The 12,887-nt window shown below is 31.3% G+C and overlaps 2 protein-coding genes across 3 annotated transcripts in view; one reads left to right on the top strand and one right to left on the bottom strand.

The window, feature by feature from the left end:
* The window catches only part of LOC109538266 (nudix hydrolase 2), a 5,910-nt gene extending 5,171 nt beyond the window's left edge, over nt 1-739 (bottom strand). Inside the window, exons 1-3 of one of the 2 annotated variants that reach the window (XM_019905426.2) lie at nt 598-737; nt 485-513; nt 275-420 (exon numbers count right to left, since the gene is read on the bottom strand). In XM_019905426.2, coding sequence (XP_019760985.1) covers nt 275-420; nt 485-513; nt 598-624 — 202 coding nt within the window. In that variant the 5' untranslated portion in view covers nt 625-737. Of the gene's footprint in view, nt 1-274; nt 421-484 lie in introns of both variants that reach the window. The other variant, XM_019905425.2, reaches the window with a different exon arrangement.
* A 5,213-nt stretch (nt 740-5,952) lies between these two features.
* Nucleotides 5,953-12,887, top strand: part of LOC109538356 (sodium-dependent nutrient amino acid transporter 1) — a 16,031-nt gene continuing 9,096 nt past the window's right edge. The window contains exons 1-5 of the mRNA XM_019905569.2: nt 5,953-6,176; nt 6,234-6,317; nt 7,171-7,453; nt 8,063-8,321; nt 11,579-11,849. Of these exons, the coding sequence (XP_019761128.2) occupies nt 6,168-6,176; nt 6,234-6,317; nt 7,171-7,453; nt 8,063-8,321; nt 11,579-11,849 (906 nt within the window). The 5' untranslated portion in view covers nt 5,953-6,167. The remainder of the gene's footprint in view (nt 6,177-6,233; nt 6,318-7,170; nt 7,454-8,062; nt 8,322-11,578; nt 11,850-12,887) is intronic.

Raw genomic sequence — 12,887 nt, forward strand, 5'->3', positions numbered from 1 at the left:
TCTCTTACAGCTTGAGCCTAAGTGTGTCGCAGGATACCCTCCAGGTGATAGTTCTTGATTACTTTTTGATAAATAATTCGTTCTTATTGCGAAATGGGAGCACTATTTATCAATTTGTAATAAAAGACGTGAGGAAATTCAAATTCAAAGACAAACATTTTTGAGGCGAAATACCCAAAAAGAAGTTTGTAAAAAATAATATTTAGATTATAAAGCATATTATGTATAAGATGGGAGGTTGATAAACGTAGTTATAGCTTGTTTCACATCTTACTTTTGAGCTTATCGGGAAAATCTTCAACATTACATGGTTCCAAATCGGAAAACACTGTTATGCCTTCAAATCTATCCGGTTTTCCTTGAAACAAACCAATATTTGACGGATTCGTTGCCATTGTTAATGCTGGCTGACAAAAATATCTGAAACCCGAAAATGAAATAGATCATCGTCGTTCCTACACAAAAAAAAACTTAAAACCCTTACTTGGCTATCACTGTTTTGTGTCGATGATCCTGAAAATGGGAAAACCCTTGTGTAACAATCAGAGATACAAATTTCCTGAGTAAGAATGAATGACATAACTTGCCATCACCTACCAATAACAAGGACACTTTGAACAGCATTCAGAAAATGTCAAATGACTTAATTAAACGTTATCTAGGCCACTAATGAACTTTGTCCAACAGATAAAATCTAAGCAGAAATTTAAAAAAATTGTAAACAACAAATCATAACCTAAGTATTGTAATGCCAGGAATCAGCTGATGGAAAACGTTCCCGCCAGTAATACAAAAGCGGCGAAACTTATTTGATGTAATTTTTTGTATGCGGGGCGGTTGGAAAAATATGTTTGTTGTTTTTTCGAATTCATCATAAAAGCCTTGCAGTTTTCAATGAGTCGAAAGAAGGTGCATGCTTTTAACTGCATATTGTACGAAAATGTTCATGTACAGCTCAGTGGCGGCATCAGCTTTATTTTCCGCTTGGGCAAAAGCCGGCGGAACATTTTTCAAGATGGGCAAGAGATATTTATACTTTTAATTTGTAAGAGTTGGATATAATATATCTGTTTTACAAAATGTTTTGTTTGACTCTTTGGCCGAATCTAATGTTAAATATGTTTTAATTATTTTTATTTAACATACAATAAGCGTTGCAAAGATTCATTTTTACTACACTTAACGACATGTTTTTGTCAAACAAGGAGCTAGCAGAGTTTGACAATACCTTGAGTGTCCCAATTTGAGTTTACAATACAAATATTATACGAGACTTTATCTACTTTCATAGAATAACGAAAAAATGTTACAAATATATTATATATTTCACAACTGTGAACATTTTTTTAAACGTTATTATGTTGGAAACAAATGCTGAATGAAATTCGCTACAACACTAGTATTGCAATAAAACCTATTATAAACAAATATATTTTGTAATTGAACAATTCCTTTTAAAAACGAAAGTAGATTTAAAATATTTAAATTAACGAATAACAATATAAACATTGAATAAAACTTTAAGAAGGTAGTGAAATAATTCAATAATGAAATATTATTTTAAACAAAATGAAAAGTTATTCACGTAGCACCTTAGAAGAGACATACAGGGTGTCCCGTAAGCTCATGATCAAAAGAGTACTTTTGTTAATACAAAATGTCTGGCTCCTTTGCAAATATCGGGAGAATGGTACGATTTATTTTGGTAAAACTCGCTGTGAATTTGTTTTTATGTTAGACTCACATTTTGCTGAAACAGTCGCGTTCAGCCGTTCAGCCAAAGACAAGTGGTGAATTCTTGAGGGTCGTGGTACAAAAACTACCAGAGCTTTTTAGTTGGTGGATGAAATCAATTCATTTTTTTTCTGTTTGATGGGAAAACTTACTCAGACTGGGTTTTGAAAGTTCATGTAGCGCTAGAGCCAAATAAACGGTTTATTTTTCCTCTGTATCAAAATCTTTGGCTCTTGTCCTAGCAAGAAACAAGTACCCATATTTAGATTTAAAAATAATTTATTAATATTAAGTACTTAAAAATTAAATTCCCGAACATCTCCGAATGCTTTCAAGTTCACTATAATTATTGTCGAATTTAATCTGATTTATATCGCCATTAAAAGTGATTGGGCGAGACAAATTTTGATTGGGACCTCGGCCAACCTCGCCCACCCCTAGCGTCGCCACTAGTAAAGCTGTAAAGGTAGGTTCGAAAAATTTTCTAAATGTTTTTATTCAAAGCTAAAGCTAGAGTTAATCTTAAGTAATGCCAAATAGTTACAACAGTCAACGGAGTGTGAGCTGTTGATCATAATCAATTTTAGGGTTTTAACGCCTTTTGAGGTTCCATTAAAGAAAATAAATTGGTATAATTTCATCGATTAATATCCATATTATAAAATGCACATACAAGATGACAATGCTAATAAATCTCCCATGAGCTTCTTTAATTAAGCTTCGAGTCTGGACGTCGAATAAAATTTAAAAAGGACAATTGCACACTTTTACGTTACATTGACAACTTTTACGCAAGATGTTGGAAAACAGTAGGTTTGATTCAAAACAGTAAGAAAACAGAAGCGCGAAAATCTCAGTTTCTTTCAAAATGTGATGCTGAGGAACGCCAAAGCTATTGAAATGGAACCGAGACGTAAATGTTATAATTTCATTCATTTCATTCAAGATTTGATTTATGACTATGATGTAACAATTATCAATCAACAAATTATTAACAGATCATCACATCACACGCATATTCCATTGAAAATATTTAATATATACTTCTAAATATTCAGTTTTCGCTAAATGCAAATTTTCCAATTGTAGATGTCTAAAACCACTTTGCTTATTGGTTTTTCGTATCTTCTATTCACAAGAATTGAAGAAACGGTAATAGTGCGGATGCAAACAAGAATAAGTCTAATATTCCTTCAATCAAAGAAAGTAAGCGAAAATTTATCAAAAGTTTTAAAGTTTTGCAATGGCAAATTTTTCCAATCCTAAATATTCCTGAAAAGTTTATAAGCCAAGTGTAAATTGAAGTATTTTATTATGATGTTAAATCACGAAATTATGAAATAATAATTATGATTATAATAAAATAGTTTAAAAAAATAGATAAGTTTAAAAAAATTAAACCGGCAAAAAAGCAGATTTACTTCATAAGATTGAAAGGTAGACTACAACATCTCGGTGTTCTGAGTTGATACCGTAACCGAAGAAACAAATGGTTTTACTAGAGAAGCCTTTATGAGCAGAAAATTATTTTTATAGCTTCGGCTGAACTGAACATAATACTTGTTATGTGTGTTTTTAATGCTAAACTAGCAAGATCGCAAGTCTTTAAAAGCAAAACGGTAAACGCATGCTTTATGCGTGACTGCACTGATCATGAATTAAGATTGCTGGGTTTTGCGGCATCAATTAAACGGCCCTATAAATCAGGAGTAATCGAACATAGAAATAATCATAAGCAGACCTGCATTTATAACGGAGGAAAGACCCGATAGTGATTAGAAGTAAAAAAAGGATGGGTTAAAGACGCAAACACAAAAACTTCTGGTTAAACCCAAATTCATTTTCGTGGCGCACAAATTGAAATTGAAAAACGAAAAGCTCTGTAAACTGCAATTGGATTCGCAGCAAAACAAAATATTACAAACAAAATGAGGGAAACAATTAAAAATTCAATTAAGTACTTGTGTAAACTTTAAACATTCGTTTTTGAGCCTGATCTCTTAACTTAAGCTCTAACCAGTTTCTGTTGTTAGTGTGCTTTATTTTTCTTATAAGAATTTGAATACCACAGTATCAAACTGATAAAAATGAAGTAAACTGATAAGATAAGAAAAGGATAGAGGTTAAGTTAAGAGATCAGGATCAAAAGATCAGAAGATAAGAGTAGAAAATGGCCTTGAAAACTAGTCTCGAATAGAGTAAGCAATGGTAGCAAAACTATTCATTTTTCACGAGATATAGAATATAGTAAACACAATTTGATTCTTACATTAGGAATTAAGCCACTTTGGAATTGATAAATCAAAATGATGCAATGAATGAATCCTCGCCACAAGTAAAACTGAAGAGTAAGCACGTTTACGGATTATTAAATGTACATGCAGAATAAGAAAGATGTGAAATATGCTACACATCTTACGACCCACGAACCCCTAGTGTAAGAAGTATCGCAAGCAATCTACAACCTAAAAAACAAAAAATACTTAGGAAGAGACACTGTATTATGAAGGTGTCTAAACTAAGAACGGAAAACTTAGGTAGGTACTTTTTTATTGTCTGATCTGCCAAATATGTAAAGAAGAGCAAATTCTGATCCTCTGGAAAAAAAGTGTCATAGTACTCATGCATAAATAAGGCTATAAAATGAGAGGCTCTTTGACTGCACACGCTTATATAGTATCAAATAGGAAACGATTTAGAGGAAGTAGATTAACTAACCATAGAGCAAATATTAATTATTAGGCAATTAACGGTGCAGTATTGATCATAGAACAAAACCTTGCAACAGCTTTTCTGAAAATTTTAACAAGGTCGTTATACCATTATACAAGTTGAACTGAGCTGGTCCGAAAACGGAGCTGATCTGGTTTTATCAGCTTAACAAAAGTTGTCTCGGCGCGTAAGACTTAAAGAAGAAATGTCGACGTTCTATACAATTAAAAAAAAAGATGTCATATTCCAACTCGTATTCAACAATACTTTCTACTGATAATATAACAAACTAATATATATTAAATCAAGGAAAAGTTAATTAAGCAGGAGGTTAGATGCTGCATGAAAAGTTGCGAAAACAACCGGTACAGTTTTGAACGAATTGATCAGCTTGTATGTTTGGGCTACGAAAGTGATAAAATTAAGAAAAATATTCAATACAACAATAAAAGTTGACAATAATTTAGAAGATATACATATGTAATAACACATGCAAGCACAATATGAGCGTTGACGACACAAAATGAGAACCGACTATAAATCGAAAATAAAATCGGTTAAGTTAGAAGAATAAATGAACACTCTAGTAACCTTACTGGTATTATGTATGTAATGTTGACATTTATTTCTATTTAGTAATCCAAATCGGACTGAAAACAATAAATAAAGAACGTGCAGCACAAAGTAGCAATAGAACTTAAAATACCACGTCCGTTACTACCAGCATAATCCCAAAACAACACAAATTGTTTCTCGAAAATTTTATATTTTATAGGAAAGTTCCTTCGAGTTTCGCCATGTCTACTTGAATGGAATTGTACGTTCCAACAAATATACTCACTATATATAGAATGACAACGACAAACAACAAAAGGCTTTATAGGGCAAATTTATATCAACAAATGATATTTACTAATGATTAATCTTTACGGTATTGCAAACATTAAACTTAAGGTAATTTGCATAAACAGGGGCGTAATGTATTTGGTCGATAAAAATAATTCTGTTTTCTTTTTCGAATTCATCATATTATTAACTGCTACGAAGGATAAAAAGTAAATAAATTAAAATTAAGAAAATTTGAAAACGATGTTTGCAACGTAAATCTCTGATTCTGTTGATGTTTTTCGATAAAAAAGGCGAAATTAAAATTAATTTTCTGATTTTATGAAATTTAAGTTACATTCATCTTTGATACGAAAGGTTCTATAATTTCTGTTTAAGAAACCCAATTGCTACATTTCAGGCAACTGTGCCTAATGTAACTATTTCACCATCTGACATTTAGATGTGCACAATATCTTACTGTAGTACGTTTTTCTGTCCCCAGAAAATATCAACTAAAACTAAAAATAGCGTTAAAATGTTCGAAAAAATTTTCATCTACAAATGCCAAAAAATTAAAAATCAATTAAAATAACAGAATCTCAAGTTTTCTAAAATTGAAAATAGACGCTTAATACTGCCCTGTTTCAAGTAACCGCGAATTATCAGGTACCTTAGATTTTCTTGTAGTTCTTTCCACTTTCGTTATCAGACGAGTTTTAAACATAAAAGTATAATTGTTAATGTAATTCCAACATACAATATTAGAAAGTTATTTAAATATCAATTTCATCAATTTAATTGTCATTGTTGGAAACAATGTTTTTGTGATGAGGCCACATTAAAAATTTTGTATATTTCCTGTGACAACACGTAGTGCCCAATAACTGGGGAAAATGACCAAAGTATGATTTAGTTCAGTTTACGTTAAAACGTTGGCTTGCTTCATCTGAAATTTGCAGGAAAATGGATACGTTAATAACGCTTTTAATGAGCATCAAGATGAGGCGGTTCCTAATGGGTCAAGAGATCAAAATCAATCAGAGGTATTTATAAAAAATACGGCTTATAATTTAGTTGAAGCAAAAAGTATCATTAATAAAATAAATTGCATATCATTAAAATATTTTGCGCGTGCATCATTAAACTGTTTTTAGCAATTAATTCCAAACCAGGAAGTTTTCCGTCTATTAGTTATTGTTCAACCATTCAAAATATACGCAGAATAGCAAAATGTTTATTAAAAACGCATATGGTATGAGTTACGAGAAATCCTTTGAAATAATGCGCGCACGTAAGATTGCAAATTTAATTGAAACGAAAATATTTACTCTGATCGTAAAAACCGCTCACTTCTTTGATAAAGACTCGTTAATAAAATAATAATACTAAATCGTTTAAGATAGGCGACATAAAACCAAAATTCCTGGTTATAAAATCTGGAATGTTTTATTTTATGTCTTCGTAGTTTCGCGTAAAAGCCAGAAATCTTTTATACAGCGAATAAAAAAATTTGAATTGAATTTAAATTGGTTTGCAAAGCATAAAAATGGTAGTCGGTCGGATTCGGAAATTCGGATTAGTCAGACAAACACGATAGGTGTGGATGAAATAGTAAATATAAGAAGGAAATGTAAAATGTTGGCAATTACTGATTTAAAAAGAGTTTTACAGTGAAAAAAGGAAAATTCAACTGTTAAAACTGGCGAAAAATTACGAAATCACAGCCGTAAGTGAACCACAGAATAACCAATTGTATTCAGCTTATCAAAAGCTGTTAAACACTATTATTTTCAAATATGCATCATAATTACCATATAACGCTGATACGTGCACAGTTTCCCATGATTTCATGCAAACGAAATTCCGATTACAGAAGACATAATAACTTGTTTCCAGGATTCGGATAGTAAAGCCATTGAACAATCCAATCCAGACAGACTATCATGGGACAAGCCCATAGAATTTCTAATGTCCTGTATAGCGATGAATGTCGGCTTAGGAAATATATGGCGATTTCCATTTGTTGCCTACGAAAATGGCGGTGGGGCCTTTCTTATTCCTTATATTTTGGTGTTAATGCTGATGGGAAGGCCGATGTATTATTTGGAAGCATGTTTAGGACAATTCGCTAGTAGGGGTAATGTGAAAATATTCGAGAATTTAGCACCAGCACTCAAAGGTAGGCTTCAACTTAAAATGTATTCGCCTTAAGATCCATTTATTCATCGATGATATATCAATATCACAAAAAATACGAATCACTGATAGAAATCCATTAGTAAATTATGTTTTGATGGTTTAACATTCTTGCATAAAGTGGTCGATTTCGGAATTATAAATAAAAAAAACGCAATTTTTGTTTTGATGAATAGGTAATACAACTTTCGTGTTTCTATTAAATTTTTATAAAATTAATAACATTTTTCAAAATTAGTTTTTTCTATGGTAAAAATTCACTATGGTAAAAATAATGATTTATTTCCAATGTCTGATTTAAAAAAATCTAAAGCAATTGTGTACAACCTTAACTTATCCACAATTTGGACGGATTTCGAATACCTAAGGAAATTACTTCCCGATTCAGCTTTAAGATGATATTACAATTCAAAACGATTCGCCTGACAATTAAAAAGTAACTGCTTTTAATATATTTTTTTTGTAATACCCGAGGATTTTCAATGCTTCTTAAGTAATTTAGTATACAATTCGTAAGAAAATATGTAATGAGAATCTGCTCCAAGAAAAACCAATATCAATTCAATTCAATTAATTTTATTCATTATTTTAGGTGTAGGCTTTGGTCAACTTGTGGGAACCATATGTGTGGCAACTTACTATTGCTCGTTGATGGCAATTACTTTGTTTTATTTAGTAAACTCTTTTTCTGCTGATTTGCCATGGGCATCGTGTAATCCTGAATGGGATTCTGTAGAGTGGGTAAAAAATGATAATATAACATGTATCGCATCGAATTCCACTTCAACTGTAAGTAATACAACGAATACAACGTCAGGTAGTGAAATGAGTTCGGCCGAATTATATTTCAGGTAATATACACATTAATTCAGTCATTAATCATATACTAAGGGATAGTGCTTTATCGCACAGTAAATAAAGGAATTCAAGCAAAAAGAGTATTAGTCTCTAGTATCTTAGTATCGTTAAACGTTTTTTTTGTTATTACGTCAAACAAAATTATAAAAGTTTTATTGTATTTTAATTTTATACACAAATGAGAATTTAGCTTTCATCCAAATTGTTAAAGTAACTAAAGTGTTTGGAAGCATCTTCTGCAAAAAATAGTTGTGCATCCAATTGCTTAATTCAAATTATATCTTTTTTGCTCTAGCCTCTTCGATATACATATATTTACAAAGTATTTTATGCATCCATTTTTTCCATAAGGTAATTGTCCACCACGTCATCATCAAGGTAGCTAAAAATAACAAGAAAACGATAAGTATCCCGGGAGATATCGCATGAAAAAGAGAAACTTACTAGTCAACATTTTAGTACAAGCAACATCCCCAAGAGGACCGGATAAAACATGCCATAAAACAGAACAAATTGGTGGAAACTTAAGAGTCCAAAAAAGGTCTTTTTACAATGTTTAATGTGATTTTTACAATTCCATTGGGGACGCTGCTTGGGCTAAAATTTTGTCGATTAAAATGTCTCTTTTTTATACGATACTTGACGTTTCCTGGTTATTTTTAACGGCCCTGATCATGACGTGATTATCAAAATCGCATGGTCTTACATTACATTCAAGAATGTTTCTCAACTCCTTAGAATTACATACACACTAAATACCAAGCTTCTTTTATTGGGCACCAAAAATTGCAGATCAATGAAATATTTCTGGGCTTTTACAAGAACTGTATGATCTCACATACGATTTCTATCGCGTATTTTTGTGTACCTGATGAAGCTCGTTTTTCTCCAAATTCCATAATTGAACTTTCATAATAATTCAACATAATTTATTCAATCATCTGGGCAGATGAAAATCTTCATGTGGTTTCAGAACTGAGTGATTACTTCATCGAGGCTGATTTTTATCCCAAAAATTGAAATTTCAAAAGTATCGTCAATTTTTGCCAGAACTATATTATTAACATTAGAACATGTTCCACTGGTAGTACGACGAGCAATATTGTTAATCCAACGCAATTTTCTGGATGGCACTTAAAAGTTAATCGGTCGCATAGTCATACGATGACTGTGATAGTCACCGAGATCACCGGAATTAAATCCAATTGATTTTTTCCTTTGGATCATGTAAAATATCTCGTCTATAAAAATTCAGTGAAAACCAAGTAGGAAAAGTCCAATAGACACTGTATTTTTGTGATAAATAAAAATATTTCAATTAGATCTGAAATGAATGTGAAGACGAGCTAATTATGGTCTCTTACAGTTAAACGCGGGTATCCTTAGCAACTACAATATACTTCCTGTTATCAATTAAGTGATTATAAGCAGATGTTTTTCCAAATTGATTTCTTAAATTTGTAGTGTGACCCATTGGTTTTTGTGTGCAGATGCAGTGATCTGCCAGTGGGAAATATGGCAGTAATTAATCGTAGTTTTACAATAATTTTAGCAGTGAAAATATAAACACTGAACAATCAACCGCTCCCTTTTTTTTCTTAAAAATATTGTCCATGTTTTCTCTCGCTAAGCCACAGGGCTTTAATGATTTAGTCTATTTAAGGCAAAATTAACATGTTACTGATGTAAATGACAGTGCTAATTTTCAACAAAATCGACGGCAAGTTATTTACAAAAAACAGTTTTCTTTTTTAAATTTAAACACCTTCTATATTGCAATTGATTTGAGGGTTTCTTTCTAAAATCACCCTCAGAAGCCTCAAATAAAACAAACAAAACGAATAGGAATGAATTTTGCTTGAATTACAAATTAGAAACAAAAACAAAATTTTAATAGAAACAGTTCCAAAGGAACAATAGAAATTCAATAGAAACAGTTCCAGTTTGGCCAAAATCTTATTTTTTTTTCATAATTGGTATTTGAAATTGCGGGAAAAAGCATCGCGCTACAAATTGGAATAAAACATTGCTCATTAACAGGTCTTCTCAAACATTAGGCTGATATTTTATGTTCAGACTACAGTAGAATACTCCTATGACGTGGATATTTCCCAAATGTGTTGTTAAATGTTCATTTCAACTTGATTAGAATTAGACGTATAAACTAGTATTAAGTAACTATAAACAACAAACCTGTGAAAATTATAAGTAACTTTTAAGAACTCATGACGTTCTTGTCTGAGTTCTGATGAATGCATTAAGCTTATACTTATATTTAAGCTTAAACAGAAATATACCAGATTCCAACTAGAAACGTTAATTTACATTAGTTAACAATTCTTCCGACAATCTCAGATAAACATTCCTTCACAGCTTTAGAGAAGCTTAGTTAATGTTTTATAATGGCATTAATATTTAAACCTATAATTTGTTTTAGATGTATTCTCCTAGAAATTTAACATGTTTCTTATCACACGAATTAAAATAGCATTAAATAGCGCATAGTAGTTAAAGACGTATAAACTTCTGCCACCATTAAATGCATAGGTCTATTCTAAAAATAAAAGGAAGCTAAAAATCATCAAAACTCATTCACACTCCTTCAAATCAAACTCGCAAGCCGTTAACACTCTTTAAGATCTGTTAATAACACGAAAAACTGGAATTTGTTGTTTTTAATTTAGGGATCTGGATGATCCATAAATGCTCTTTCATTAAATATGTAAGTTGCAAAATATATACAGACAGTCTATTTTCCGAATACTTGCATTGAATTAATTTTTAGAGGCAAAATTTGTCGTACTCGTAAATACCCAAAGCATACCTAGAGCGCGATGAAGGAATGGAAAATTTTCAATAAACATTATGAAAAAAGTTAATCTTAAAAAGCGCGAAGATCGACCTTTGCACCATTTTTCTGGTTATATCCAAAATTTTCTTTGCGAGGAAAAGTTCACAATGCTGGAAAGTGCAAATGTGCAAATAAATGTCATTCATATTTTTTACTTATGGAATTTTACCATCTATGCAAATGAGAAACGAACAAACAGACTTGATACTCCCATGTCACTCAAATATCAGTAGAATGTCGAATAAAAAGATGGATGGAAAACGTGAAGTTCCCAAAAACCAAATACAATAAATAAAGTTAGATACTCAACAGAAAAAAACTCATCACAAAAAGGATTCAAATTAGGAAATTACGCTTTCTTCCTTAAGGCTATGAAGTATAGCATTTTTATAATTTTAGGATAGACGTTTTAAAAGAATCTGTCGATATCTCAGATGGTATTGGAACTCCAGATTGGCAGCTCGCATTGTGTTTGCTGGTTGCCTGGGCCATTACCTTTGGTGTTTGCGCTAAAGGTGTTCAGAGTTCCGGAAAAGCATCCTATTTTCTAGCCCTTTTTCCATATGTGGTTTTACTGGCATTACTCATACGTGCCGTTACATTGGAAGGTTCTGGCACGGGGATACTGTATTTTATCAATCCCAAATGGGACAAACTTCTGGACGCCAAGGTACATATAAAAACATTTTTGACCTCCAAAATAATTGTGAGTGAAAAACCTGTTTACAAATATAAAGGTTAAGGCAAGAGAATAGTAGGTATTAAAAAATATATAGCATGGCAAAACTTGATTTCTTCCCTCTGCAATGTGGATTACATTTTATTAATAAAGCAATTAATTATAATTATATTTTATATACTTTCCTGACTGTGTTTCAATTCCAAATCAAATCTATTCCTGGGTTTCAGTCATTTATTGTCTCTATTTATTAATCAAAATACTTTTCGGTGTATTTTTCCACCATCATCAGTTTTTCTAAAATAACAGATAGTTAAAAAAAAATCATTAATTTAAAAAAACAACCACAGTTCGTCAACAGCCCCATCATATCACATATTAAAATACATCACAAATGCAATACTTTAAAACATTCTAAAATGAATTAGGCCTCAGGTGATTAGTCAGGACAATCAAATTTGGGAAGAGACTAGAATGGTTCGTTCAGATACTTAATTATTTTTACTTACATATGTAGCGTTGTTGCTGCTTTAAGCCTTGGCATGCATTTGGAGTATTAATTTTGTCCATTATCGGACACAAAACGAATAAATTACTGTTTATATTGATTTCTTTTACTTTCAGCTATTTTTTTTGCATTCTGCTGATATTATTTTTGGTTTGCAAAATTCTTCAATATACCGGGTGTTAGTTAATATTTTATGTTTATTTCATTTAATTAATGTATGATATACTGAGCTAAAAATTATTAAGTATCTGAACGAACAATTGTAGTCTCTTCTCAAATTTGATTGTTCTGACAATCACCTGTTAGGCCTAATTAATTTTAGAACGTTTTAAAGTATTGCAATTGTGATGTATTTTAATATGTGATATGATGAGGCTGATGACGAACTGTGGTTGTTTTTTTAAATTAATGAAATTTTTACAAATTAGAAACAAAAACAAAATTTCAATAGAAACAGTTCCAAAGGAACAATAGAAATTCAATAGAAACAGTTCCAGTTTGGCCAAAATCTTATTTTTTTT

This window comes from Dendroctonus ponderosae, unplaced genomic scaffold, assembly GCF_020466585.1.
Source record: "Dendroctonus ponderosae isolate FM_Combo_2020 unplaced genomic scaffold, Dpon_F_20191213v2 Dpon_F_20191213_2, whole genome shotgun sequence".
Classification (NCBI taxonomy): Eukaryota; Metazoa; Arthropoda; class Insecta; order Coleoptera; family Curculionidae; genus Dendroctonus; species Dendroctonus ponderosae.